Consider the following 27,847-nt stretch of genomic DNA (forward strand, 5'->3'; position numbering starts at 1 on the left):
ATAAATTACTTGCATAATTACTTCAATAAAAACCATTTTACTTATAATAAATAAATAAATAATAATAACAAATTGTGTGTATGCATGTATGTACGCATGTATGTATGTGTATATACACACACACACGCGCATGTACGCACGCATATATAAATATATAAAAATCACTTAAAAGATTAACGTGATTTCAGCATGCTTTATAAAGGATTATAGTGTTTAATTACATTTCTAATGTTTCTAATATTTCTTTAACATTTCTTAATCAAGTTGTCATTTAAGTTTTATCTTTGTTTTGTTCCAGTAAAAACAAAGTCATGAAATAAATGCTGTGCTGTCTCCCAATTTAAAATCAGCTTAATTTCTGAGCGTAGAAATAAAACTGTTACACAATCTTTCTAGGAAACTGCAGTGTTCATATGCAGATTCATGACGGAGCGCATGCAGCTTACAAAAACCACAAAAACACTCCGAAACAAAAGGCCTTCTGCAAAGCACTTGCACTTCAAATACTGCAGAAGCTAAGTGACATCAAATCACATGACTATCCCAGGCAGTTAGAACAGTTCTTTGTACTATTTGCTTGAAGGGTGAGGGAGTGTGTGAAATATGACTCACAGATACATGGCTTGCTTTTTGGGGTATTTGCTTAAGCTACAAGTAGGTTTGGGTGTTTGTATACTCATGACACCTGCAGCAAGCAGTAACAGCAACAACAGTATTCATGCCATGAGTCGTCATGACACTGGACTTTTAGTAACACTATAGAATAAGGTTCCAGTAGTATATGTTAGTTTATATATTTGCCAACATGAACAAACAATAAACAATACATTTATTACAGTATTTATTCATATTTAGTAACATTAGTTAATGAAAAAAAAAACAGCTATTGTTTGTCAGTTCTTGTTAACTCTCTTTCTAAAACTTTTTAATAATGCATTAATAATAATAATAATAACAATAATTTTAATAATGCATTAGCAAATGTTGAAGTATGATTAATATATATTGTACAAGTATTGTACATTATTAGTTGATCTTAGTAAATACATTAAACAACATGAACCTTTTTGCATGGTGTGACAAAATGTCTAACTCATTCATTCATTCATTTTCTTGTCGGCTTAAGGCTGATTTATACTTCTGCGTCAAACACCAGCGTATGCTACGGCGCTGACGCATAGCCCTTCGCCGTGGCCATCGCCGTCACTGACGTGCACCTCTCAAAAAATGTAACTACACGTCGCAACGAGCGTAAGCTCTGTGATTGGTCGGGTTGGTAGCGTTGACGAGTCTGGGCGGGACCGAGAGCCGCGCGAATGGTGCGACGCCGCGCGAGCGATTGTTTACAAGTGTGGAGTACCATGAAGGAGCTCCGGATGGAAAGTTTTGTTTTGTTTTTATCTCATAGTTAAAGTTGTTGCACGTCCGCCGGTTCCTGCCTCTAAATGAGCGAGTTTGAGCCACTTGTACATCCCGGAAGTGTTCAGGAAATGCAAAAAAGTAGCGAAGAAACTCGACACAGGGGAACATTTACACCTCACTGCCAACTAGCGTTTCGGAAGTGTTAATGCAGACCGACAGAGACAGCACGCAGAAGTATAAATGCACAGCCACGCGCGTTGCCTGCGCCGTGGGTTACGCCGGTCAGCTGACGCAGAAGTATAAATCAGGCTTTAATCCCTTTATTAATCTGGGGTCGCCACAGCAGAATAAACCGCCAACTTATCTAGCAAGTTTTTACGCAGCGGATGCCCTTTCAGCCGCAACCCATCTCTGGGAAACATCCACACATACACACTCATACACTACGGACAATTTAGCTTACCAAATTCACCTGAACTGCATGTCTTTGGACTGTGGGGGAAACCTGAGCACCCAGAGGAAACCTACGCGAACGCAGGGAGAACATGCAAACTCCACACAGAAACGCAAACTGAGCAGAGGCTCGAACCAGCGACCTTCTTGCTGTGAGGTGAACGTGCTAAAATGTCTAACTTTGTACTTTAATTTAAAATGTAAAAAATTTGGGCATCACGGTGGCGCAGGATTTCTTTCAGATTTTCACTTTTTCATTTAATAAAATGAGGAAAAAAAAAGCTAAAAAGAACAGAAAAATAAAAAGTAATAAAATACAAATAGTTGTTTACATTGTTTTGAACCGTTTAACGTTCTAATAAAATCTGTTATGTAGCATTCTAATAAAAGGGATTATAAATAACTCCAATATAAGAGAAAAAACCAAGTTAAAACAAATATGAAGGCAAGTAAACAATCGGTTATAAACAAATAAAGTCAATTACAAACAATGACATTTTATCTTTGCCATGATGACAGTAAATAATATTTTAATAGATGTTTTTCAAGACACTTCTATACAGCTTAAAGTGACATTTAAAGGCTTAACTAGATTAATTAGGTTAACTAGGCAGGTTAGGGTAATTAGGCAAATTATTGTATAACGATGGTTTGTTATGTAGACTATCGAAAAAATAAAAACTTAAAACGGGCTAATAAATTTGACCTTAAAAAAAATTTTTAAATTGGAAACTGCTTTTATTCTAGCTGATATAAAACAAACAAGACTTTCTTCAGAAGAAAAAATATTATCAGACATACTGTGAAAATTTTATTGCTTTGTTAAACATCAGTTGGGAAATAATTTAAAAAAAAATCAAAAGGGGGGCTAATAATTCTGACTTCAACTGTATATCAAAATATCAAGTTTTGACAATGCCACGACAAGTTCTAGTTGTGTGATGTGTAAAGGTATGCATGTTGTACCTGTCTGAGATAGAGGAAGAAGCTAGAGTACTGTCCCGCCTCAGGCAGGTAGGACAGGAAGACTGTGATGCAGATGAGGAGAACTGTGGAGTCCTGGCCCACCTTACGTAAAGACTGCAAACAACAAACACAAAGAGAGCATTAGACACTGAAAGAGAATGAGTAGGCACTAGCACAGCAACGTGATTCATTTAATAAATGACGAACAGCATCTTTGCCATCCTTCAAATGCCAGCTGCTCCACGCCAGCTCACTGTTCTTCTTTCAGGAAGGATATTCACAGTGGTTGTGATGCGAGTCAACAGGGCAACCAAAGATCAAACATGCAAATGGCATTTTTAGATAGGAAATTAAATATTTAAAAATGAAAATAAGAAACACTAAAATAACAATAAATATTATAATAACAGTAAGCAACAGTAATAGTGGTATCATCATTTTTTTTATAAAATACAATAATAAAATATATTAATAAAAAAATGCTACAATAGGCAATTATATACTGTATACAGCTGAAATAAAAACTATTAGTCCTCCAGTTATTTTTTTATTTTTCAAATATTTCCCAAATGTTGTTTAACAGAGCAAGAAATTTTACACAGTATTTCTGTAAAAAAAGTCTAACTTGTTTTATTTCGGCTAGAATAAAGCATTTTAAAGAAAAAATAAAAAAACATTTTAAGGTCAATATCATTAGCCTCGTTAGGATATTTTTTTCAATTGTCTACAGAGCAAATTACTTTCATACAATAATTTGTCTAATTACCCTAACTTGCCTAATTAAATGTACTAACCTAGTTATCTAAATGAACAAATAAATAAATAAAAACAAACACAAACTACAATATTACTAGAACATTTTTAAGTCTTATTCCAGTAGTAATAGTTACATTCATTAGGCCAAAAATATAATCAAAAAGTAAAATTGCAAAATATCTAAATTAATTCTAATAATTAAAACAGCATTTTTAGATCAGTTTTTTTTTTTACTTCTACTAAGTAATGTTCCAAAAGATTTAAACAAATGAGAATTTAAACAAATATTACTCCCACCCCTAACCTTTAAACAAGATGAAATTATATTATCCAAAAATTATATAAAAAAATTAAATAAAAATAAAAATGTAAAAAAATATATTTTAAAAAATGTATGAAAAAGTTTAAAAATAAAAAACCTGTACAGAATACACATGTAACTTGATATCCCAATATTACAAACATTAATCCTCAGGTTTTTATGGAATGTACTTAATTATATTTGCTGGATTTGGTCAATGGTTAAGATCAATACTCAAAACTGTGCTTAATATGTTTTTTTTTTTTCAGGAAGTCAAATCTGAAAAAACAAACAAAACTAACTTAATCTTTCTGAATGATGTATATTATATATATTAAAGCAAACCTAAAATAACTAATTAATCAGTTAATCAATCACCAATCATTAAATTAAGCTGGACCACCAATCAGGAGCACTCAGTCTGATGATGTGACAAAATACGACAAGGTCATCTTATCATAATGACTGCATCTTCACAGGCATCATAGACTCACAGCGAATGGATCTGCCTGCTCCCAGGAAATAGGAGCTCCCCAAGAGGCTGGTCTCATCTTCTCAGGCAGAGACTCCGGAACCGCCACCAGGATGAAACAGATGTCCAGCAGAGCAATAGCCGTGGCGAGGATCACCACTAGAGTGTCTCCGTACACCTCAGACAGATACGCCCCGATCGCCGGACTGGTGACCAGACTGGCTGCGAATGTGGCTGATACCTGTGAAAGAAGATCAGAATCTTCAGACCACGAAGAAAACATTCATTGACGTAATTAACACCATTTCTAATTTGAAGAGCAATAGAGGAAACTGCAGATGGCTGTCAAAATAACAGGAAACCAATGTACTACGAATAGAGAAATTGTTCTTGCACCTACAGCTGTTGTATAATTCAGAGTTTCGACATGCTTCTGCTCACCAGGCCATACGCTGTGCTCCTCTCATGCTCCTGCGTGATATCAGCCACATACGCGAAGATCACAGAGAATGTGACCGCAAACACTCCAGACATGGAGATAACTGCAAAATACCACCTGCAGGATTAGACAGAGAGAATGAGTAAATGGAAAACATCAGACTAAGTTCACAGTAAAGCATTCAGAATAATTGAGATAAGCAAAAAAATAAAAAAAAATAAAAAAAACTTTAAAACAAACATATGAAATATGAGAGTTTAAAACAACATTTTAGATTTTTGCAATACAAGTTACAATGATATGATAAAGTAACTATATTAAATACTAAACAGCAAGAGGTAGAACTATTTTATATACAATTTCACATTTTATAAACAGTAAAAATACATTTAACAAAAAATTATTTTATTTAACTTTTCTTATAAAATTTTCACCTTTATTACAAGTGTTGGAGTTTTATTTTTTATTTTTTTTTACTATATTTACTTTAGTTTTGATTGGTGGTTGAGTGTTCTATATAATAATAAAATAATTATTATATATTAGCAGAGCTTCTCACAGGTTTGAAATATTCTTGAGGTGGCAGCCGAATTGAAACACACCATTTACCCACATCACATAAATAGTTAACGATATGCAATAAAACATATTTTAATTAAACATTAATTGTATTTATTATGACACTTTTATAGACTGTATTTTAATGGGTTAAAGTAAAAAAAGAAAGACTGTTGAAATAAAAACAAATCAACTATTTCTCTTTTTATGCTATTGAGGAGCCATGTGCACACACTCTCTCTCTTTCAAATTCAAAGCAAACCTGAATACCAAGGCACTTTAGATGCGTTTACAAAATAGCCTATGTATTATATTAACATTATTACAAGTATTAAAATAATCAGCAAATAAGCAATAATGACAGAAAATGAATAAAAACAGACGATATCTCTAAAAATGATCGTAATTACAAGAATAAAACCTGTAGATTATTTAAATAAGGCAAATGTGTTGATTTACTACTGGTGTACATATATTTTGCAGCCAGTTTAGACCAGTCATTTGGTCCTTTTCGAGTATTAGTAAAGTTTAGTCATTTAGATAAAAAAAAAAAAATATGTAAAGGCCGGACTAATTTAAGTCACAAAAAAAAGTGGGTTTGCAGAGCACGTGAGACTGTGAGAGTGTTGACAGTTTCTTATGCACAGAGAACTAAACGGGTAAATGAGAAAAGATTTTCCACTACTTAATCGATCACAGATGTTGGGTTATATTGGGTCGATACAAAATAAAAACTAAATAAATAAATAAATAAAAAAAAAACTTGGGTGGACGTTAATATACCTGGGGGGCCCCCAATATGTAATTATATATATATATATATATATATATATATATATATATATATATATATATATATATATATATATATAAACATAAGGCATTTCAACAATACAAACTAATAATATAAACCAATATAAACTGCTAAAGGTTCTTAATATTACAGTTTTATGTAGTATTTACATTTATTAATTGAGAATTGGCATATCTGTAATTAAACAAGGTACACTATGCACGATTATCAGGAAAAATGCCTTTATTTTTGTATTAACAATATAATTATAAAAGTGCAAAAAAATTAAACCACTTAAAATCTTCAGGCGACATGATTTTTGGGCAGATCTGTTCCAAAAAAACCTTTAAAGAGTAGTCAATAAAATAATCCTATACAGCTTGAAGTTGTAGGTCCTGTACATTTGAGGTCCTGTCAGTGTGATGTGCGTGTCTGCTTTGGTCTTGATTTCAGAGGCTCTCACCATGGGCTGATCTTCATGAGCGGGATGGGGGCGCAGGTGAAGAACACCGTGAGCAGCAGGAAGGACTTCCGACCCCACACATCTGACAAAGCACCAATTAATGGAGCACTCAAGAAAGACAGCAAGCCCTGAGTAAACAAAAAAAACACAGAAACCCTTTAAATTACACATTTCTTTTGGTCACGAGGGCTTTTCAGAGCCTATTGAGATCTCTTTATGTCACAGCAAAAGCTTGGATCACATCTTGTTTATAAATCGGTTTTAAATGAGTACATTCTGTTTCCACTTCACTGTATTTAAGGGCATCGCTGTGTGACCAGGGTTTATCATGAATAAACATGGCAACAATAAGTGTATCCAGCTCCAGTCGCGGCTCTTATCTCGTTGAACATTGGGAAGGGAAAAGTGAACGGCTGGAGTCAATGTCCTACCTTGACTCCATGAATAAGTCCGTTCATCAGGAATGTGTGCTGGGGGAATGTCTGACGTAAGACCTAATACAAAAACACAAACACACGCATAAGTGAATGCTGCAAAGAGATCATCTTTGGGTATAGAATAACTACAGAATGACAAATGATTAACAAGCTTCACTCCATAGTAGAGCATCAAATAAGAGGTGCTATTTGTTTGTGTAATGGAACATCTGGCAACTGGGCGATATGTGAAAAATATTTCACACAGATTTGGCTTGCAGTTCAGAAGCAACATCATGAATATTATAACGCACTTAAAAAAACAGATAGCATCTTGATTCTGCTTGGGTGATCCACATTATTGTTTATTTTTTTACAAATCAACAAAACAAACTGATTCTAGTAGTTTAATAAAGTATTGAGTGTTCCCTGCTAGCCTATTTACTTCCTTCACCTTTATTCTTTAGTCCCTATAAGTCAACAAAAAATTTTCATGCACAAGATATGTCTGTGTGGGTGGATGTGTGTAGTGTGAAGTCCATGCTTTCTGAAGTGCTGTGTTATTATTTTAACCCTCTGTTTTTAGGTGGGATATTATGCTATGTCTTTAAATGACGTTTTTAAAGGCACTCTGATTTATTCTTCCGAGTAACATTTTGTAAATGCACTCAAAATGTTTTTGCTGTTTGTTCTTTCTACTTTAAAATAAACAATTCCTTTTGAGCAAAACTTAATTGTTTTATATTCAGTCTACTTAAATTTGCAAAAACAATTAAGTTAACTTAATTGATTTGTGTTGGAACGCATGGAGGAATTGTGTGGAAGCCAACATTTTTACTTTGTAATTTATACTGTATAAATAAATAAAAAAAAATCTATTTGCTATAATTATTATTTATTGCCATATTGGTGCATATAAATAAACTCATAATTACTTCTATAAAAAAGGGTTAAACATGATTACATAGCACAAATCTGTAGAAGATTTTTGATTTTGTTTTCGATTCGGTTGAAATTACATTAGTCTGATGAAAGAAGAAACTTAAAATTACTTTTCATCCATTTCCTACATTAAAGAAATATTACAACGGTTTAAAAACATTTATAGCATAGAACGCCAAATAACATGAGCAAGAGACAAAGCTAAGTTTGCACTATGATTCAACATTTAAACAGTTTTCCTAGGTAAATGATGAGTCATATGTTATTGTTATTCTTTTTTTTAAAACAACCACAAGCACAAAATATGTTGTTGTTTTGACTGAGCAACCTATAATAAATGTACAAGCCAAGACTTGAGAGACATTTGCAATTGAAGGAAAATACAAGCCTCTAAAAGAAGCACTGATTCTCACAGCTTGATTAATCATTAAACACACAGTTTACAATAGTGTCAATGTTTTACATAAGTGTAATCCAAATAAAGATAACTTTTCTCATAACCAGGAAACAAATCAATTAACCTGCATACAAACTCAAAGACACCATTTTCAGTTTAAACAGGTCAACATTACATACAGGGCATATTTCACATTAAAATATACAATGTAATGTTTAATTTTGCCTTTTATGTGCCACCATTAACTACTAACTGTAGCCTGAGGCAGTTACTAAATTACTGCAACTGAACATTTGGAACATGCTAAAGAAAAGAGAAAATAATACGCAAATTATTTTTTTACATTTCCTGCAAAATCATTCTGCTGGTTGGATTCATGTAATGAGAAAAACAGAAAACTTGATTCTCATACTTTATCAGTAAATGTTAATAGATTGAAAATGTAAACAACTGAAACTAAAAAAAAGAAGAAAATATGTATACATTTATTTTTAAAAATGTGGAGTCAAAATGTCCACATATTTAGTGGTGAATCTTGACCGGTCCTGTGTTTTAAAGTCCACATGAACTGGAATCTGCGACCGTTTTTTTTCTTTTTTTTATTGTGACTAGAGGTGTGAACCTACACTGGTCTCACGTTTCGGTTACAATTATCATGCCATCCATGCAGTTCCATTTGATACCTCAGTGCACTGATGATGCTTTCCATACACAATTTTAGATTTTACTTCACAGCACTATAATTATTGTATGAAAATGAATAGATATTATTTGTAATAAAATTTTGTCCTTTAATACAAGCAGTCCGATATATGTACTGTACCTTACAAAAAAAACCTGTACCTTTACATGCACAGAACCTCATGATCATTTATAGCAAAGAAACAAAAGTAAATATCCCCCTCGCTGAGTTCTTACACCCCTATGATTGGCCATGTGCTCAACAGGCTGAAAGGCTGTGATTGGCTCTAGTGCTCTGGTGCTGTTCACCGATGAGTGATACTGATAAACGGCAGCGGCAATCACAGCTGATCCATAATAGATGCATTGGAGAAAACTTACTCTGCAGACACATGTTAGTGTCAGTGACTACGTTTACATGGACTCCAATAACTCAATTTTAATGCGATTAAGACAATACTCTGACTAAGAGCCTACCATGTAAACCACAATTTTTTATTAATTTAATCTAACTGTCATCTAACAGTGGAATGCCTTGAGTGATTGACAGCTAATATGAACCAATACAGTGGCAGGGAAGTGTGATTCAGCATGTTTTTAGAGAAAAAAAATAAATAAATTTGAAACAGGTCGCACTACCCCCAATTATTTGCAGTCGCATAAATGCTCCCATATATATTATGAGGTCGCATAGATTCATTTTCAGATGCATATGCGACTAAAATGGTCGCAATTTCGAGTCTGCATAGTAAGCTACAGCAATATAGTGCATAAGAGATAAATAATGTCAGTACATAAAAACTGGTTGTGATTATTACTGAACCGATACCAAATTGTCCGCGTCTGCATCGCAGTGCACTGAAGAAACAATTAATTTTACAACCCTTAAAATGTAACGCAGTTCCTAGAGAAATGGAACATTAAATGAGAAAACAGTGGGCGTGACTTGTTTTTTCTACTGCAATCTGATTGGATATACTAAAGTGGGCATTTTATTTAGAAATATAGGGAAATGGGTTTTAGAAGAGCTCAGACACCTCCTCACCACCATTTCTGTTTGTCGTCAAAACTGACAGCTGAAAAGGCTTAGTTAAGTATGTTAACCACACCAAGTTCCTAAAAAATCACAATCTGAGAATTGAAACAAACAGGAAGTGCATTTTCAGATTTTATTTTTAGATTACAAGGATTTTTTTTCTTCTTAAATGACATGCACAGATGAATTGTTCACCAATAACTAGCAATGTGAGCTAACAAAAAAAAAAAAAAAAAAAAAAAAAAAAAAAAAAAAAAAATCACATGGTTTGTTTTAATGCATAAAATAACAATAAATAAAAAAGGAAACATTTGTATTGTGCAAGATCAGACAACTCTTGAATGTTTTATTCATACTTCGTACAAAATAACTGGTGTTTATTTACCCATTTTTCTTTTTCGTTCACTTACTGTTGTTATTTTTTCCCTGATTAAAAAGAAAAAGATGTTCGTACTTTAAACAAAATAACCAATTCCAATACATTTGCCTTTATAGGATTTAAATATAAACAAATTTGCTCTATAACACTTGGTTCCCCACTCTAAACACCAGAATGAATGCTGTGAACAGACTGTTCCTTCCCACTGTTTGGAGAGGAAAAACAAAGCATGTGAACACACATTTCACCTGCTGTGTTAATTTGATATGTTAAGGGGCAGTGCAGCAGAGCTGGATTGCATTGTCTGAAAGAGCAGAACTGTGGTGCTCACTGAGATGTTAGCCAAGACTTGTCAGTACAGTGTTGAGCTGGAAGGGTTTGTTAGGCTCATTAGTGCTTCAGTATCAGCGGCTACTAATCAAATAAAAGGCCAGAGCAAAGAGCACCGAGGCGACTCTCTGGCTCAACTGCACACAGTAAATGCAAATCCTCCTCCCACACTAGCAAATGAGGACAACAAGTGGTCAATTAATTCATATACAAGACATAGACTATTAAAATTAAGCCACCATCAAAAATTGAAAATAAAAAGATAAGCATAAAAGCAAGTCAAAATGTTCTCATACTTTGTGTTGAATCTTAATCGGTACTATGTGTAAATGTAAAAAATAATAAGAAATAAAAGTGAAAGCTTTTGTATTGTGCAAGATCAGGCAACTTTTGAATGTTTTTACTTATTATTTAGGCAATTTGATAATTCATCACTCCATATAATTAGTGTTGTCAGGTTTTAGTGTTTAACCATTTCAAAAATAATAATAATAACCATTTCATTTCATTCTGCTAAATTAACAGACTATGGTAACAAAACAAATGGCAATATTTGCTATTACTGATGTGATAACAGATAAACTTTAGTACAGCAAATCTCTAGAAATAATTCAGCTAAACAAACAATAAGCATGGAAATACATTATCCCTGATATTAATAAAAGCTAGATTAAATTATTTTTTTCATCTTACATTTACATTACCCTTCATATGTTTAAACTAACTATATTTTTCATTAACATTTGTTAAATATTCCACTAAGTTTTTAAAGGAGGACCCATTATGTCCTTTTTCAAGATGTAAAATACGTCTCTGATGTCCCTAAAAAGTGTATATGTGATGTTTTAGCTCAAATATCTTACAAATAATGTTTAATAACTCTTTGAAATAGCCCCTTTTAGGCCTTGATCCTAATTGTGCCATTTTGGTACTGTTGCTTTAAATTCAAATGAGATTGTGCTTCCAGATCTCTTTAAAAAAGTGGGTGGAGCTACAAATGCCTGTGTCAGCATAGTGGCAGATTTAAAAACAAGAGTAACATCCTCTACTACTTGAAGAAAAGATAGGCGAAGTTTTCCACCTCTGAAGCCATTACAAAGGGACAACGTCAACCCAAGTGTTTCTGCGTTCTTTTCATGAAGTATGATCATAAAAAGTAACATTAATAAATGTTTACTATTAGGTGGTTATATTTACAGACTGTTGATACACAGTTTTGCCTAAACCACTTAAAAAGTGATTTTGCTATAATAGGTCCTCTAAAATTAATTAAATAAAGCACAGAGCAGTGACTTCTTTTACAAAATTAAAAACAAACTTTTAATACCCCAAACTTAACGATACACTGAGTGCATATATAGATCTGACCAAATACACATTTAAATGCACATATTTAAATGAATTGAACTTGGATTGGGCAAGTGAGAATTAACACTCCACAACAATTCATGAATTATTCAAAAAAAAAATGTATAAAAAAAAAGAAAAAAGAACACCAAGCACACTTTTCACATGCCATGTAAATCATACAGAAATAACAGCTTCAAATCAGAGCCACTCATCTCTCTGAAGAAAAAACATTTTGCAAACAGCACAATGAAGCATGCTGTTGTTGTACTGCATACAGCAACAGTAATAGTATTATGCAGGCCACAATTAAAACTTATCACTAGGGCTGCACAATAAACATGGGGGGAAAAAAAAAAAGAATCGTTATTATAATCACAGTACATGCACTTTGCGGACTGCAGAGAAGTGGGAGGAATCACATTTATTTTATGTCCCAAGCATTTACATGTTACATGCATAGGTTGTTTTCCAAATCTGATCAATCAGAGCCTAACTATTTTTGTACCCACCTGTCCATAAGGTGCTTATATGCTATTGGCTAGACCAGGGTTGCTCAAACTTGGTGCTGGAGAGCCAGTGTCCTGCATATTTCAGTTCCAACCACAAATAGACACACCTGAACCAGCTAGTCAAGCTCCGTCTAGGTATACTAGAAACTTCTAGGCAGGTATGTTGAAGGAAGTTAAAGCTAAACTCTGCAGTAAACCCTCCCTTCAAACCCAAAGCGGAGTCCCAAATGACACACTCTAGTCTACACTTTGCACTTATGCACTTACACATTTAACAGCCTAGTATATGTATGTAGTTTCATCCCAAATGGAACTTTAATGGATTTTCTTAATCAAGTGAAAATTCAAACCATTTCCCAGATGATGTTTGACGGTTGCCAAATTAGTGAAATAAATTACCAAACTACCAAATAATACCTGCCTTGAGTATAACCGCATTCACCATCATGAGGGGCTGTAATTACTCTCATTGGAGAATTTTGCTTTCACACTCCAAAATAAAGTAATCCAACATCATTTGCAGATAGCTCCGCCCCTTCCACTATGTGGACAAGCAGTGGCCATTGAGTGTGTGACGTGTCCTTCAATCCACACTTCTTTTTAATGGATAAAAATGTTCAGCATCCGGATATCTAAAGTGCACTTATTATTCTTTTAGAGTTTTCAGTGTGAACGCACAACTTACACTATTTATGCTACAAAATGGAGTAGAATAGTGGATAAGTATGTGATTTGGGACGCACTTCGTGTTAGGGCTCCCTTTGGCTAAACCAACCCTAAAGCAGGTCGCACACTAGAGGCGCCGCTCGGCGCCGCAACACGGCGCGTACATGACAGTTTAAAGTATCACACACCAGACGCGCACATTCGAATGATATTTAACATGAAACTAATCAGATGGCACTCTGTGGCGCGGCTGAAAAAAATAACACTAACACTAAAAATAACACTAACACTAACACCATGAGTATTAATACAAAAATAGTGAATAGAAATACGATTATCTGCCATTCATAGTGTTTTAAAGTGTTTTTAAAAAGATCACACCACAAAAATCTATTAAATCCTGAATTAAAGTTAATTAGATAATAAAAGTACGAATTGCCTGTTTATTTCAGTATGATCACGACATTTATTTCTCTAAGGATATGCTTTAGTGCAACAAATATCATATATTTTCCCAGTATCACTCGGCCCTACTTGGCACCATGTTAAAAAGTAGAAATCACAGGTTCAGCATCATTTACAACCATGTGGCCTGAGAAACCCTCCGGTCAGCCTTCAGAATAAAAAGGTCATTATTAGCATGCCGCCGTTTGATGTTGTTCTAATACTGCTGGGTCCATTATGCCTGGCTGACACAATGCATTTTTCACGAATGAAAACTGAGTGCATCATCTTGCCCTTTCCATTTGATCAGTATTCATTTATTCATACATTTGTACAAGGCTCCTCAGGCCCAGGCAATGGGAAATATCACTCCTTGATATGGACACAAAAGCAATTGAGGATGAATGCAAACATTCATGGCTCATAATTCACTCTGTTCTGAGAGCAAGAATGAGGGCAATGAGGAGTAAAACTGGTTTACCGCAAGCATGGGAGTGGTGAGAAGTCCCCAGGCGAAGAACTCCAGGAAAATAACCACCACCGCATGGTAGACACTAGGCTCTCCAATGCCCTGTGGCTAAACAAGCAATGCCAAACACAGGAAGAAGTAATGTGAACGTTTAAAGAAGAAAACAAATGAGATGGGACATTATACACATTACATACTGAGCAAATGTCAATTTTATACACAAGATGCTTTTATTACAGGCATTAAATAAACCATATTATGGTATGCAAGAGCCAAAAGAGCCAACAGTTCTAGACTTCTTATCACACACTTATTTGCTCTTATCTAATACACTGCTAAAGCTTTTACTTTTGGAAAACAAATATCAGATGGATGTCTGCCTCTAAGTCAACCTACAATAACCTTATTGTGCACACATGGAAAGTGACTTCATGGTACACAGGTATAAATGTTAACGCAACATCACGCTACACACATTTAATCTTTCTGTTCGGTCTGCAATGCATTTGTAAATACAGTATGGTGAATAGGGATATGATCAACCATTCTAGATCCATTATGCTAAACCTTCAAATTGATTCCGAGAGTTTCAAGCTAATCACTATGATTTTAAATACTGCAAATGATTAAAAAGCACTGGTTATGTGCAGCATGCTGCTGTGGTGGTCATGGAGGAGTAGAAAACATGAGACTGATTCCTGTGATGCTCCAGGGACAGACGAGTCTCGCTGATGTACAGCTTCTCCATCGACTAGACTGCAGCTCTGCACAAGACATTTGGCCATAGGAGAAATGGTCATGCCCAACTGAGCCTGGTTTCTCTAGAGTTTTTTTTTAATTCTTCACTTTCGCCAATTGGTGATTTTTTTTTTCCTTGCCGCTGTCGCCACTGGCTTGCATGGTTCTGGATCTGTAGAGCTGCGCATCGATAGATTTGCTCTTCAGTGTTTGTACTCTCAGTAGTGATTGTTAAACCACACTGAACTGAGCTAAACTGAACTTAAACACTGAAAACTGGACTGACATGGTTTCAATTTACTGTGATCTTTTATGTGAAGCTGCTTTAACACAATCTACATTGTAAAAGCTCTATACAAATAAAGGTGAATTGAATTAATTTGGTATAGTGTAAAACCCTCCTACATAAACGGACTCAAAAAACATGTAGTCTTTTTTTAAATTACAGATTCGATGGATGAATGCTTACTTTCATAGAGAACACATAATTTAGTTTGGTAAAAAACAGATCATTCATCTGCACTTAACTATTAACCTGGGGTTTCCCAACTCGAACGGAGGATGTTTGTGAAAAGCTCATCAGTAATTGATTTAAAAAAAAAAAATTATCTATTTAAAGTGGAATACTGATTTATTTGATCAAACATAACATATCAATTCCAAATCACAGAATTGTACCAATATTTCATTCCCAAAATTTGACTTTGTTCTTTGTGTCCAGGTGTCTCAGCAGTAGAAATACAAGGTGCACCTGTTGGCCAATTTCCATATGTCCCTTGTGGGCTTATTAGAACATTTATCAACAACAACAACAAAAAAGGATTTAAATGATTTTAAGTTTAAAAGCACACAATTATTTATGAAAAAGCCTTTTCTACTAAATTAGTTCAGTAAAGTATTTATTGTACTCTGAAAAAAAAACTAAACATTTGATTATGTACAAGAAAACAGCTCAATAAGTACCTTTTACTAAAACAATAACAGCCTTTTATTATTAAGCTAACGCCAATGTGTCAATTAAAAGATTGGTTCATCAGTTATAAAATGTAAAATCGGCCAATATGTCTTTGTGGCTGAATTATTGGTGCATCTTTAATTTCAGGAGGACATTAATTAACTTTAATAAAAAAAGAACATGCAAACGTGATAATAAGTTATTATTATGAAATCTCACTTCATACCTAAATAAGCATTTTACTTTTATATTTTCTAAGAGCTAATTTGTTATTACAGCATCCAAAATTACAAAATACACTATCAATCAACAAAACTGCATGAAAACACACCAATGTCAATAATACAGGGGTTTAGCAAGGTGTCTCCCAAAATAACAGTGGAGCCAAAGAACACAAATAGAATTAACGTTAATGGCGTGAATACATCAGTTGATTCCTCAAGACAACATTTTAAAGGCCATCGACTGTCTTTAATTTTTCTTTTTTTGTGCTCAATCGACTTCTCGTTTTAAAAGGTTTTACAATGAAATCAACACAAAAACACGTCACTCTTATGAAGTACACATCCGTAGAGCTGTCAAACAGAACAGATGTCATGAAAAGCATGATGGGACACTCACTTCTATCACTAAAGACACGTAAAGAAGATTTATCCTACATCATTTATTCATTATCCTAATTTCATCTTTCTGGTTTAACTTTCAAGTAATTGCTTTGATATACAAACGCAAGCCATCATCGATGTGGCTGGCTTTCTCGCCAGCTGGCTGCTTGTTTTCACTGTTGGCTCACTAATTAATCCATTGTCTCTCACAGAATTCCGCTCACTTCACCTTATAAAAAAGATATACAAGTTTACATCATGAACTAAATTAAATCACAACCAGGTGTGGGACAGGTTGTCACTTAATGAGTTGTTACAGCTCATCTTGTGAAAACACTGGCTTAGCTTGCTAGCCCTAACTAGCATATGGCTAACAGCCACAGAGAAATGTTTTACTCACAGTGCCTCCATCTTTAATGATGATTTTCTTTGCTAGAAGAATGCTGCGGTTCAGCCGCTTTTTCTTCTTTTTCTCTCCAGTCATCGTTAACTTATATCCATTCTTGTTTGTGGGAGCTGGACCCGCGAGGTGTGGCTAAATATCACACTTTACCGTTAGCATCCACGCTAGGATATGCGACTTCCTGTCCTTCTCATCGTTGTGGAGAGTTCAGCCCATGTTTGCAAATGCTGGCATCTCATTGGTCAATGTCACACGGGAGTGGTTTTCTTCGTGATTTGATTGGTTGACTGTATCGCCCGTGCGAGTGAACTCGGTGCTTATTACCATAATCGGGTACACAAAACAATGAGGAAACCCTCTGTCTTGTAAACTGCTGACTGTTGTGCTGTTTTTATTGTGTTATCTGCACAGATGGAGTTTCGTCGGACAAAAACATCAGGGATATTATTTAAAACAAACGAGATATTCACAATAGTTTATATTGGATAAACTTTATATTGGATATCTTAAATGATGACAGTCAAATTATAAATCATTTTTATATTTTCACATACAATTGACATTGGAGTAAAGATTACAGGTGTCTTAAAACGTTTTCATATTTACAATCTACATCACCGACTGACTAGTTTCAACACCTGTTGTAACTATTTCTCCTCATCTCTATGGCCCACACATAATATATAAAACATACAGAACAGCTTTTTTATGACACAGATTGACTGAGGAGATTGTCAGAATCTGACATTAGATATTAAAAATAACAAATATGTCCCATCTTGGAGCAGTGCACTAGGATGTGATCATATGATTACCAACATCACATTTCCACATAAAAAAGACTGACAATATAAAAATATTCACATAAGACTCATTCGATCTGTTTCACTAAGAATGCACTGGGTTTCAAAACTGTTTACACCACATACAGCAGTTTCATAAAAAACAATCAATGTTGTGGTTAGGAAGAGGAGTTTTCTACAGTTTCCTGATTTTGAAAAGATTGAACTCGAACATGCACCTATAAAACATATACAGGCTCAGTTTGAAACAGCCAAAAGTTTAGGAAGGTTACAAAGCAATATTTAAATAATGCTAGCAAAACATTATACAGAACAGTTATGGCTTTGAATGTACTTTTTATAAAATGATTTGTTTAGTTCCTGAATGTAATCTATAAACACAACATGAGCTGTAATACACAGGGGTCAATCTCTGTTCCTGAAGGGCCGCAGATCTGCACAGTTTAGTTCCAACTCAAATTAAACACACCTTATCAAACTAATTGAGTGCTTTAGTCTTGCTTGATACCTACAGATAGGTGTGTTGAAGCAGTGCTGGAACTGAACTGAACCCTCCAGAAATTTAGTGTGACACCCATGCTCTAAGACACAGGTGGAGGTCTGTTCCTGGAGGGCCGCAGGTCTGCAGTTTAGTTCCAACCCTGCTTCAACACATTTACCTGTAGATTTCAAACAAGCCTGATGGACTCAATTAGTTTGATCCAGTGTGTTGAATTGGGGTTAAAGCTAATCTTTGCAGAACTGCGGCACTTCAGGATTTGAGTTTGACACCCATGCTCTAAAACATGAATACAGCATTTGACTCATTCCTCAAACTGGGTGTCAATAAGATTAGAAACAGAACGCTGACAGTTGCATGACTGCAAATATTTGCATATAGATTATAGATTTCAGATTGTGTTCAGTGTGGTGTTGCAGAAGGTCAATCTTCCTCATCTATAAAAGGAATGTCAAGTTCGGAAAATCGTCTCTTGCCCTGATTGCCTGTAGAAACAGCAGATTCTGGGAGGTTTTGCTTCTGAATGACACACATAGACTGGACTCCATCTCTGCGTGAGGCAGAGCGATTTTGGTTTCGGCCCTCAGTTGGCTGTTTGCTCCCCATTTTGGTGTCATGTGTTGAATCAGTAGGTTTAGCAGGTTTCTCTGGCTTTAAGCACTTCAAGGCATCATTCGCTGAAAAAGATGTATTGGATTACCCACTGGAGACTAAATGCAGTGCTTCCCACACATACACTTTACTTGGGCAGGTGTATTTGGTGATTATTTGTGATCGATTAACCAGTGGAAAATCTTCTCTGGTCCTACACGTTTTGTACAGTTCGGTGTGTGTGTGCACCAGACCGGTCAACACTCCCACAGACAATCTCACATGCTGTGGAGGCCCACAGAGACGTGCCTTTTGGGCATTTTAAAAAAACGCGTTTGGCTGTAGTTTATAAATATCTTAAAATGTCCATGATTTTTTGCTTTCATTTTCTAAAATTGTTAATCATTAATCGCATGCATTTTGCAATTTTTATTTAAGCCTATTTTCGCTTGGCTTCACAACTGACTGAGAAACATGAAATACTTAATTCTTTAATAAATGACTCTTTACTATATTCTTTGAGAGGATGAAATTACATATATACTGGCTGCAAAACATTTGCACACCATTAGAAATGATCAATCAACTAATTTCATCTTATTTTCATCCGCTCTCTGGGGCCGGGTCGCAGGGGTAGCAGTTTAAGAAGAGAACCCCAGACTTCCCTCCCCCCAGACACTTCCTTCAGCTCCTCCGGGGATCCCAAGGTGTTTCCAGGCCAGCGGAGAGACATAGTCCCTCCAGTGTGTCTTGGGTCTTCCTTAAGGCCTCCTCCCGGTGGGACACGCTTGGGAGCGCCATGGCCTCTGATTTGGAGGTGTTGATTCTCATCCCAGCCAACTAATCAACTAATTTGCCTTATTTAAATAATCTACATTTTTATTCTTTTAATTATAATATTTTTAGCACTGTTTTAATTCCTTTTTCTGTTATTTATTTACTTAATTTGACAATGCTAATATATTACATACTGTATACATATCTAAAATGCTTTGACATCACAATACAAAATGTCATGCCAATAAAGCAACTTGAACTTGAGGGAGAAAGAGAGAAAGAGATCCCTCTTTCCCTGTCAATGGGTGCACATGGCTCCTAAATAGCATAAAAGTAAGAGAAATAGTGGATTTCTTTTTTTATTTAAACAGCCTTTTAAAAAAATCAGTGTAACCCATAATAGGTAAAAATATATATTTTTTTATATTTAATAATATTTTAAAATCACATTTTTATTTTTTTGTTTGTCGCATGCAAGTGGCTACAGCAAACACGGCAGCAGAGGGAACATATTGAAGTGTTAACGTCTATAGTTGACCATTTATGTGCTGTGGGTAAAAGGTGCGTTTCAATCTGGCTGCCGCCGCAAGTATATTTCAAACCTGTAGGAAGCACTGAAATACATTTAAACAATATGTAATAAAAAATAAATATGCAAACATTTTTTATATGTAATGTGAAAGCAGCAGAGCAAACCCATGGTTATAGACACAGCAGGTTAAAAAACACAACTCAAGCACAATAAACAGCTCACCGCAGTTGCAGCAAATCCAAGCCCTCTCTATCACCGAGCATGCAGGGCATCCAATGATATTGTATTCAAAATGCTCTGTACCTCAGTACTGACCTTCCAAGCCCAAACTCGAAAAATGATCTTCTAGTAGACTTTCAGAGCTGACTAATGATTCAGAGTCCATGTTCTCAGCGTCAGAGCTGTCCCGGTCAAACTCAGGCAGTGTGTAGGCCAAAATATTCCTAAATCACAACATTCTTAACATCAGTACCAACTAATTCAGTGTTTCAGAGAACATTACAGAGGAACATATGAAATCAACATGTAAAATTAAAGGATTTCACTAGTTTTTTTTGTTCTGCAGGAAAAGCAATTAAGGAAACACAAAAAAAGTTAAATGTGTAACTCACTTCTCATTCTTGATAGACTTGATCCGCTTAAGTAGGTTCTTTTCAATTTCAAGCCCAGCTCTGTCCTTCGACGAAGCATTTGAATCTGATTTTGGCGGTTCAAATATCTGCTGGAAAGTGTAAAATCAGAGTTACGAGATGCATTTTGCAAGCTTTACTTCTAAACAAGCTAAACTAGATTAGAATGAAATAAAAATACTAGCACCACCTGTGGCTGATTAGTGAACTGCAGCTTAAAGGGACAGTTCACCCAAAAATGATCTATTCCAAACCCAAGTTTCTTACTTCTGTTGAGCATGAATGAAGATATACTGAAGAATGTTAGAAAAAAGCAGCCATTGTATTTTTTTGTTCCTTGGATGTCAATGGCTGCAATTTCCCAACAATCATACGAATATCTTGTGTCATATTCAAAAGAAAATGGAAATCAATAAAAGTTTACAACCACCTCAATGTGAGTACGTTTTCATAAATGGGTTTAACTATGCCTTTAATGCTTTAATATTTGAACATATTGTATCCACTTGCGCCATTAGGGACAGTGTGACAGGGTATCTAAAATACCCAGAACGAGTCTATATAACAGACAATAAGTTATGAAAATATTGAAAGCATATCTTTGAGTGGTTTACTGCTTTTATAAAAAACTGCCACACAAAATATTTTATTATACCCAATTTTATTAACCACACTCATTAAGTGTTATTATAATGAAAGATTAAATTCCTGACATAAAGTTTGTTTATAATGACATTCTCAAACTAAATAAAAAAAAAAAAATTATATTCTTCCTAAATTTCTTTTCCCAAGTATTCCAATATTCATACGAAAGTTATTTTAGATCTTTAGATCAAGTAATTTCTGTTTTTATTTTTTTGAAACAGTGGCTTAATAAGAATGCATAAATAATTTCTATAACAACTCAGACTCAAGATTAGATGGTTTTGCACTTTCTTCTTAGTCTACTATTGGGAAACTAACATTCAAAGTATTTTATATTGGAGCCAGTCAAACTATGGAAACTGCCTTTGGGCTCCTGCATAGGTCGAAATCGAATGCAATTCTTGCATCCAAGTAACTTTGCATGCTTTACTATGTTCTTAATTACCATTAAAGACGTCAAACTACTTCTCTAACCCTTGATACTTGATGTAGTACTTGATACATTAAGAATTAGGTTACAATTCAAAAAACATTTAGATTTTCAAACAATGTCAAGCCAGTATCCTATATTTAAAATTCCTTCTTTACTGTTCTCCATCTCAAACCAATCTTTGTGTTATGGTTTAGGCGGGACATTGTAAGTATCAATGATATTTTTTGTGATGAAACGTTTGTTACATTTTCTTATTTATCAGAAAAAATTGAACTGTCCTAAAACTCATTTTTTGACTCCCCATGCACCTCCCAAACAAGGAATTGATCAGGTTTTAGACACAAAACTCTGTAAAGGTACAAGGTAAAATTTATAAAACAATTAGTCGTTTATTAGAAAGTTGAGTTCCTTATCCTTTTTAAAAATAAAGCAGAGCTGGAAATCAGACGAGGAATGGTTCAAGGCCCCGTCTCGTGTACAAACCTCTTATATTTGTGCTTGTTATTCCCTAATTCAAGTTGTTACATAGAGTATATTGGACCAAGGCAAAAATATCTAAAATTAACCCTGGTTTTTGATCCAATCTACGACAACAAGCTTTTCTTATTTTCCAGCACTAAGCACTTTTTGGGCATCAATTTTTAAATAATTTTCTGAATGTTTTCTTTTAGATATTGAGCCATGCCCTCTAGTAGCCTTAACCAAGTAAAGCCTTACATGTTACTTTTATCTATAATGTTATTTATCTGTCATATTATTATTATTTTTTGTGTGTGTTTTGTGTTTATTTTTTGGTTCTTGGTGTAAGAATATATAATTGTATTGTTTAATTCAGAGAGAAAGAAAAATGTGAACTAATTAACAGATAGATTGGAACAGACAATGTTTTGTGATTCTTTGTATTTATTAAAGTAACTCTCTGACTAAAATGCATCAATAAAAGAGAGTTAAACTATAAGGGCATTCTAACATGCTTATTTGGTGCTCAAGTAACATGGTGCATTGTGATCAATGCATTTTTGTTTTCAGGAATTTTTGGCCAATTGCAAGCTTAAAAGAACAGCATTTACTTTAATATTTCTTTATCTAGCAATCTTTAATTAGATTCCTTCATAAACATTCAATAAAATCAAAGGAGAAATGAACAGCAGTTTATTTTGAAACCTATTATCTGAGGCTTCTCTTACCGTGTTCTGTCTCCTGAGCTGGAGCTCTTTAACAGCCATTGCTTCAGCACTTTCCAGCTGCTGAATTTCTTCCATTTTCTGATTATAGCGCCTTATTTGCTCCTTAATCAGAATTTCCACACATCTGTACACAAATGTTAACCATGAGAAAATACATGTGGCCACAAAGTTCAAATGTAGTCAAAGAAAGTTTTGCCACATATGCCTTAAACAGTAACATTAACTCTTTTTAGACTCATTGCACCATCAACCACAAGAAACCACAAAAAGAAAACAAGCTAGTCGTAAAAAAGGCAAATAAACGGAAATGATGCTCACAGGGTGGTCTTGTTAATATCTTTCATACTGAGGAGAGGGTCAGATGAATCTGGGCAGCGCAGAATACAGGGTGCGAACACGATAGCCAAAGAGTCAGCTGACATTCGATTGTGCTCTTCCTCTTTTGCCACTCTAAATAGAAAAAAGAAATTAGGCGATGCACAAGATGTCTAATATCATTGCCAGTCATGCAATAATTACTTCACAAGATGAAAAATAAGCCTCTCGAGAGTAGAGATGTTTGAGGAAGGTAGTTCTTCTAATTTTCGATAAACAGCGCGCAACCGCTCAGATGTTTCTGGCAAATCTGGAATGGAAAGAATAGGTTTAGCTTGTAACATAACATGTGTGGCATACATATTTAGTCCTCACATCCAAAAGTGCACGTGGTCAAGACCTACCCACAGCATACAGGAAGTCATTGTAGAGGCTGTATGTCATAAGTGGGTCGGGTAATTCCCGTAACCACTGTTTGACCAGGCCAGTGACGGTGTGGATGGGGTAAGTGTCAAGACTGACAGTGTGTGGATCTGAGGGGGGGAAAACAAAAGCTTTAATGCAAAAAGTGCAACTGTTATGCTATTTTCTACATTTTGGAGGAGATCTCCTATAGTACAAAATATTTACATTTATTGAAAATTCTGAACTCTGTAATTACTTTCTTTTCATTTCAGCATCAATGCTGTGCTTTTGCTTAAATGATGACAGAATCTACATTATATAAAGCTCATCTCTATAAAGCAATAATGACGACTGTCCTGAGCATTTATTTAACCCTTGGTCAATCAAGATGTTCATTCCTATCTTTATTCAGTTAAATAGAAATTTAGTTGCCCTGAAAAGATTGCAATTAGTCCAAAACGCGACTGCCAAACTTCTGACAGGAACTTGCAAGCATGAACACATATCCCCAGTTCTTTCCTCTCTGGTGTAGATCACAGATTGATTTTAAATGATTAAATTTTGTTTATAAATCCTTAAATGGTCTGGCACCATCTTACTTATCAGATCTCCTATATGTATATATCCAGGGTAGGTCACTATGGTCTTCTGATCAGTTTATTCTTACTGTACCAAGTTCCCGGTGTAAGTAAAGTTTGGATCAGGCTTTTGCTGTTAAAATACTGGAACAAAATACTGGAACCAGCTTTGACCCCATATTAGACACACTCCAACTTTATCCGTTTTTAAAAAGCTTCTGAAACTGCATTTCTGTTATTTAGCATTTGAGCCTTTTGAATGATGAGGGGTTTGTCCTATGTTTTAATTGTCATGTATATGTTCCGTAGGACTTGTTATTTTAATTGGTATTCATTATGTTCAGCACTTTGGGCAATGTTGTGTTGTAAAAAATGTGCTATATAAATAAACTAACTAACCAAGTTTGTGGAAAACATTTTGGATTTTACTTCATTTAGTGGACTTCTTTCTTGATGAACTTCTCAACTGTACTATCAGTGTATTTTCAAGACCAAAGGTGAGAAATAAGAGTTTTTTCTTTATTAAAATGATAATTTATATACTTTTTAATAGAAATGCTTACATTTCAGAGATGATCTTTTGTGGTTAAAGTGATAGTAGTTCTCTCTACTCTTTATTCTCCCTCAAGTGGTTACAAACCTTAATGAGTTTCTTTCTTCTGCTAAACGGATAACAAGATATTTTAATGAAAGCTGAAAACCATTGGCTTGCATAGTAAGAAAAACAAATTCAATCCAACCCAATTCCATTCAATTGAATTGTATTCAATTCGATTTATTTAATTTCAATTCAATTCAATTCAATTCACCTTTATTTGTTTTGCGCTTTTACAATGTAGATTGTGAAAAATAGTGTCAGTTCAGTTTAGCTGAGTTCATTGTGGTTTAATAGTCACTACTGAGAGTTCAAACACTGAAGTGGCTCTCCATCGATGCGCAGCTCTACAGATCCTGAACCATGCAAACCAGTGGCGACAGCGGCAAGGAAAAAAAACTTCACCAAATAGCGAAAGTGAAGAATTAAAAAACCTCGAGAGAACCAGGCTCAAATACTATGGAAGTCAATAGTAACAGGTTTTCACCTGTCTTTCTTTTGTGTTCAGGTTTGAAACAAGTAAAGGCTGCATAAATAATGACAATTTTCAATCATAAGCTATGTTTGCTTTATAACTATATTTTCAGCTGTATTACACACTACATGAAAGGTAACATCTAAAAAAGCATACAGTAATTAAAATAGACATGTCAAAAGTAGCACAAGCACGTGGCAATGGTCATAAAATGTTTTATTTTGAGAACCCTCTAATTGCTGATAGTGAAGACTGATCAGATCTCACTTTTACCTTTCTCTAGTTTTTGGTGAAGCTCTTTGGCTCGGCATGCGGCGCCAGACTTGCGGTAGATGCCCTCTGTGTACAGTCCATTCATTTCAACATGTACTAGCATCTGCTCTAAGACGAAGGGCACAGAGTCTGCTGCGTGGACCAGGGCACAGAGAGGAACGCCAAAGTGGAGGGTGTGCTCACCTTCTTTCTGAATGACGAAAATGTACAAAGACACTGTAATTATTTACCACATCTTTTATTACAGAGATTAATCTTTTGTAACTGGTCGTATTATTCTATCAGTATGGTTGAGTACACATTGTCAGAATGTTTGCTATACGCAGTTGAAGTCAACATTATTGTGATTTTTTTATTGCTTTTTCAAATATTTCCCAAATAATGTTTAACAGAACAAGGAATTTTTCGCAATATTTCCTATAATATTTAGGATATTTTATAAAATGACAAGATATTTTAGAACATAATAAGATAACATTATATTTTATGATATAATTACAATATACTAATAATTCAGTAGGACTAATAATAATTATAATAGACTTCAACTGTATGTAATCTATCAATACTATGTAGTGTAATATGGCAGCAGTTCTCACCTTTCTGATATAGTGAGCTGTGCAATTTATAGTTATCTTGCTCAGACACTTCTTATGGCACACCATTTTGCAAGCTAAAACAGAAAATGCACAATTAAGCCTCACAAAATCCTTGTCAGCTTGCACTGGTCAGTGAAAAGGATTGTAAACACTTACAGCTGCACATGAAGGCCTTTTCCATTCCCCATATGTAAGAGGTGCACTGGTCACATGATTGCATAATAGTCACCTGGTATGTGCTAAATAAGTGTCCCAGTGGGCTGTCAGGCTTACAGAAAAAAACAATAGAAGAGGTGAGAAGAGGTGCAAATAAATATTCCAAGACTTGACATATATCATAAATATAAATGCACTGCTGTATTGTGAAAATAACTTACATGTGCCTCTCTTTTAGATTTTCTTCTATTTCGTTCTTTAACCTGAAAAACAGACAGAGGCGTTTGTCTTGCGTCCCCAAGATAAATTCAAGAACAACGGACAACTCTGTCAGGATCAAATGTGAATGACATTTCATATTTTCTAAAAATAAAAGATTTATGTAAGGACACAATACATTAATCTAAAGTGACACCAAAGAGAGTCTGGATTTTTACATTACAAAAGAGGCAGATTTAACAATTATAAAAAATATTTATTGCAAAACTTATGCAGATGTTGGAGTATGGTAATGTTATCTATATGCATGCTTGGTCTCAGAGTCTGCACGAATTGGATACTGTTTACCATGGTGCACTAAGATTTGTAACAAATTTTAAATCCCTTACTCATCATCGTGTTTTGTATGCTAGGCTAGGTTGGTCTGCTTTGTCCATTCGTAGGCATTAGCATATCTTTGTTTACAAATCTACATTGGATTTACTCCCATTATATCTCCAGAATTACATTTGCAAAAAACCTGTCCTTAGCTATGGCCTTTGGTCACAGGATAATAATTTACTGTCTGTTCCTAAAGTACGGACTGAGATGAGAAAAAAGGCTTTTTAACTACGCAGCACCTTTTGCATGCAATAATTTACAAACAAAGTTGCAGTTTAAAGAATTGTTTTCACTAAATGCTTGTCTATGTTTTGAATAGTTTGTTTCTAAATGTGTGATTCATGTTAACTGTAAATTGTTTTTTGTTTGTCGTCTGTTAGACCCATGTGACATGTATACTGCCTATGTATCTTGGCCAGACGCTCTTGTAAAAGAGATTTTTAACCTCAATGTGTTTTTCCTGGAAGAAAAATGGTTATAATAATAGTAATAATGATAACAACTAAAACAACAATAATAATAATTAAAATGTTGTTGTTTTACACGGGGCATATGACCCTAAAAACTGAAGCAATGGCAGCAGAGCATTCAGTTAAAATAATTGTAAAAATAATGAATGTTTTATTTTTGTCTTTAATGTTTTATTATTAAACAATACATTTAGCCTCTGTTATCTTAAGAAACATAAAAAAATATTCCTATCAACACTAAATTAGAATGGTGACTACCAAGTGAAAATTAGCAGACTCTATAAATATGATCAAATCGGTTGTTGAAGAGTAATAATGTAATATGATACAATTCTGTGAAACTCTACTAATCTGCAGAGATTTAAGAGTAACTGGTCTTCTATAGGTTTATCTATATGCATA

The 27,847-nt window shown here is 34.6% G+C and overlaps 2 protein-coding genes across 19 annotated transcripts in view; both read right to left on the reverse strand.

Annotated features, from left to right (window-relative positions):
- mfsd14a2 (major facilitator superfamily domain containing 14A2) overlaps positions 1 to 17,056 on the reverse strand; it is a 28,131-nt gene extending 11,075 nt beyond the window's left edge. For 2 of the 3 annotated variants that reach the window (XR_012385008.1, XR_012385009.1), the window contains exons 1-7: positions 16,881 to 17,056; positions 14,195 to 14,290; positions 6,995 to 7,057; positions 6,564 to 6,691; positions 4,752 to 4,866; positions 4,333 to 4,551; positions 2,782 to 2,895 (exon numbers count right to left, since the gene is read on the reverse strand). Coding sequence is in view for 1 of the 3 variants with exons in the window: in NM_199584.1 (NP_955878.1) it covers positions 2,782 to 2,895; positions 4,333 to 4,551; positions 4,752 to 4,866; positions 6,564 to 6,691; positions 6,995 to 7,057; positions 14,195 to 14,290; positions 16,881 to 16,964 (819 nt within the window). In the remaining 2 variants the exon portion in view is untranslated. 3 annotated transcript variants of the gene reach the window in all.
- Positions 17,057 to 17,358: 302 nt separating this feature from the next.
- The window catches only part of myo9b (myosin IXb), a 59,786-nt gene continuing 49,297 nt past the window's right edge, over positions 17,359 to 27,847 (reverse strand). For 4 of the 16 annotated variants that reach the window (XM_073928003.1, XM_073927975.1, XM_073927987.1 and 1 more), the window contains 11 exons: positions 26,597 to 26,638; positions 26,376 to 26,487; positions 26,220 to 26,293; positions 25,621 to 25,810; positions 23,699 to 23,827; positions 23,499 to 23,604; positions 23,298 to 23,429; positions 22,980 to 23,103; positions 20,697 to 20,803; positions 20,401 to 20,528; positions 17,359 to 18,862 (listed from right to left, as the gene is read on the reverse strand). In XM_073928003.1, coding sequence (XP_073784104.1) covers positions 18,609 to 18,862; positions 20,401 to 20,528; positions 20,697 to 20,803; positions 22,980 to 23,103; positions 23,298 to 23,429; positions 23,499 to 23,604; positions 23,699 to 23,827; positions 25,621 to 25,810; positions 26,220 to 26,293; positions 26,376 to 26,487; positions 26,597 to 26,638 — 1,398 coding nt within the window. In that variant the 3' untranslated portion in view covers positions 17,359 to 18,608. Of the gene's footprint in view, positions 18,863 to 20,388; positions 20,529 to 20,696; positions 20,807 to 22,979; positions 23,104 to 23,297; positions 23,430 to 23,498; positions 23,605 to 23,698; positions 23,828 to 25,620; positions 25,811 to 26,219; positions 26,294 to 26,375; positions 26,488 to 26,596; positions 26,639 to 27,847 lie in introns of all 16 variants that reach the window. The other 12 variants (XM_073928036.1, XM_073928019.1, XM_073928033.1 and 9 more) reach the window with 3 other exon arrangements.

The sequence above is a fragment of the Danio rerio genome, chromosome 2 (genome assembly GCF_049306965.1).
Source record: "Danio rerio strain Tuebingen ecotype United States chromosome 2, GRCz12tu, whole genome shotgun sequence".
In the NCBI taxonomy this organism is placed as follows: Eukaryota; Metazoa; Chordata; class Actinopteri; order Cypriniformes; family Danionidae; genus Danio; species Danio rerio.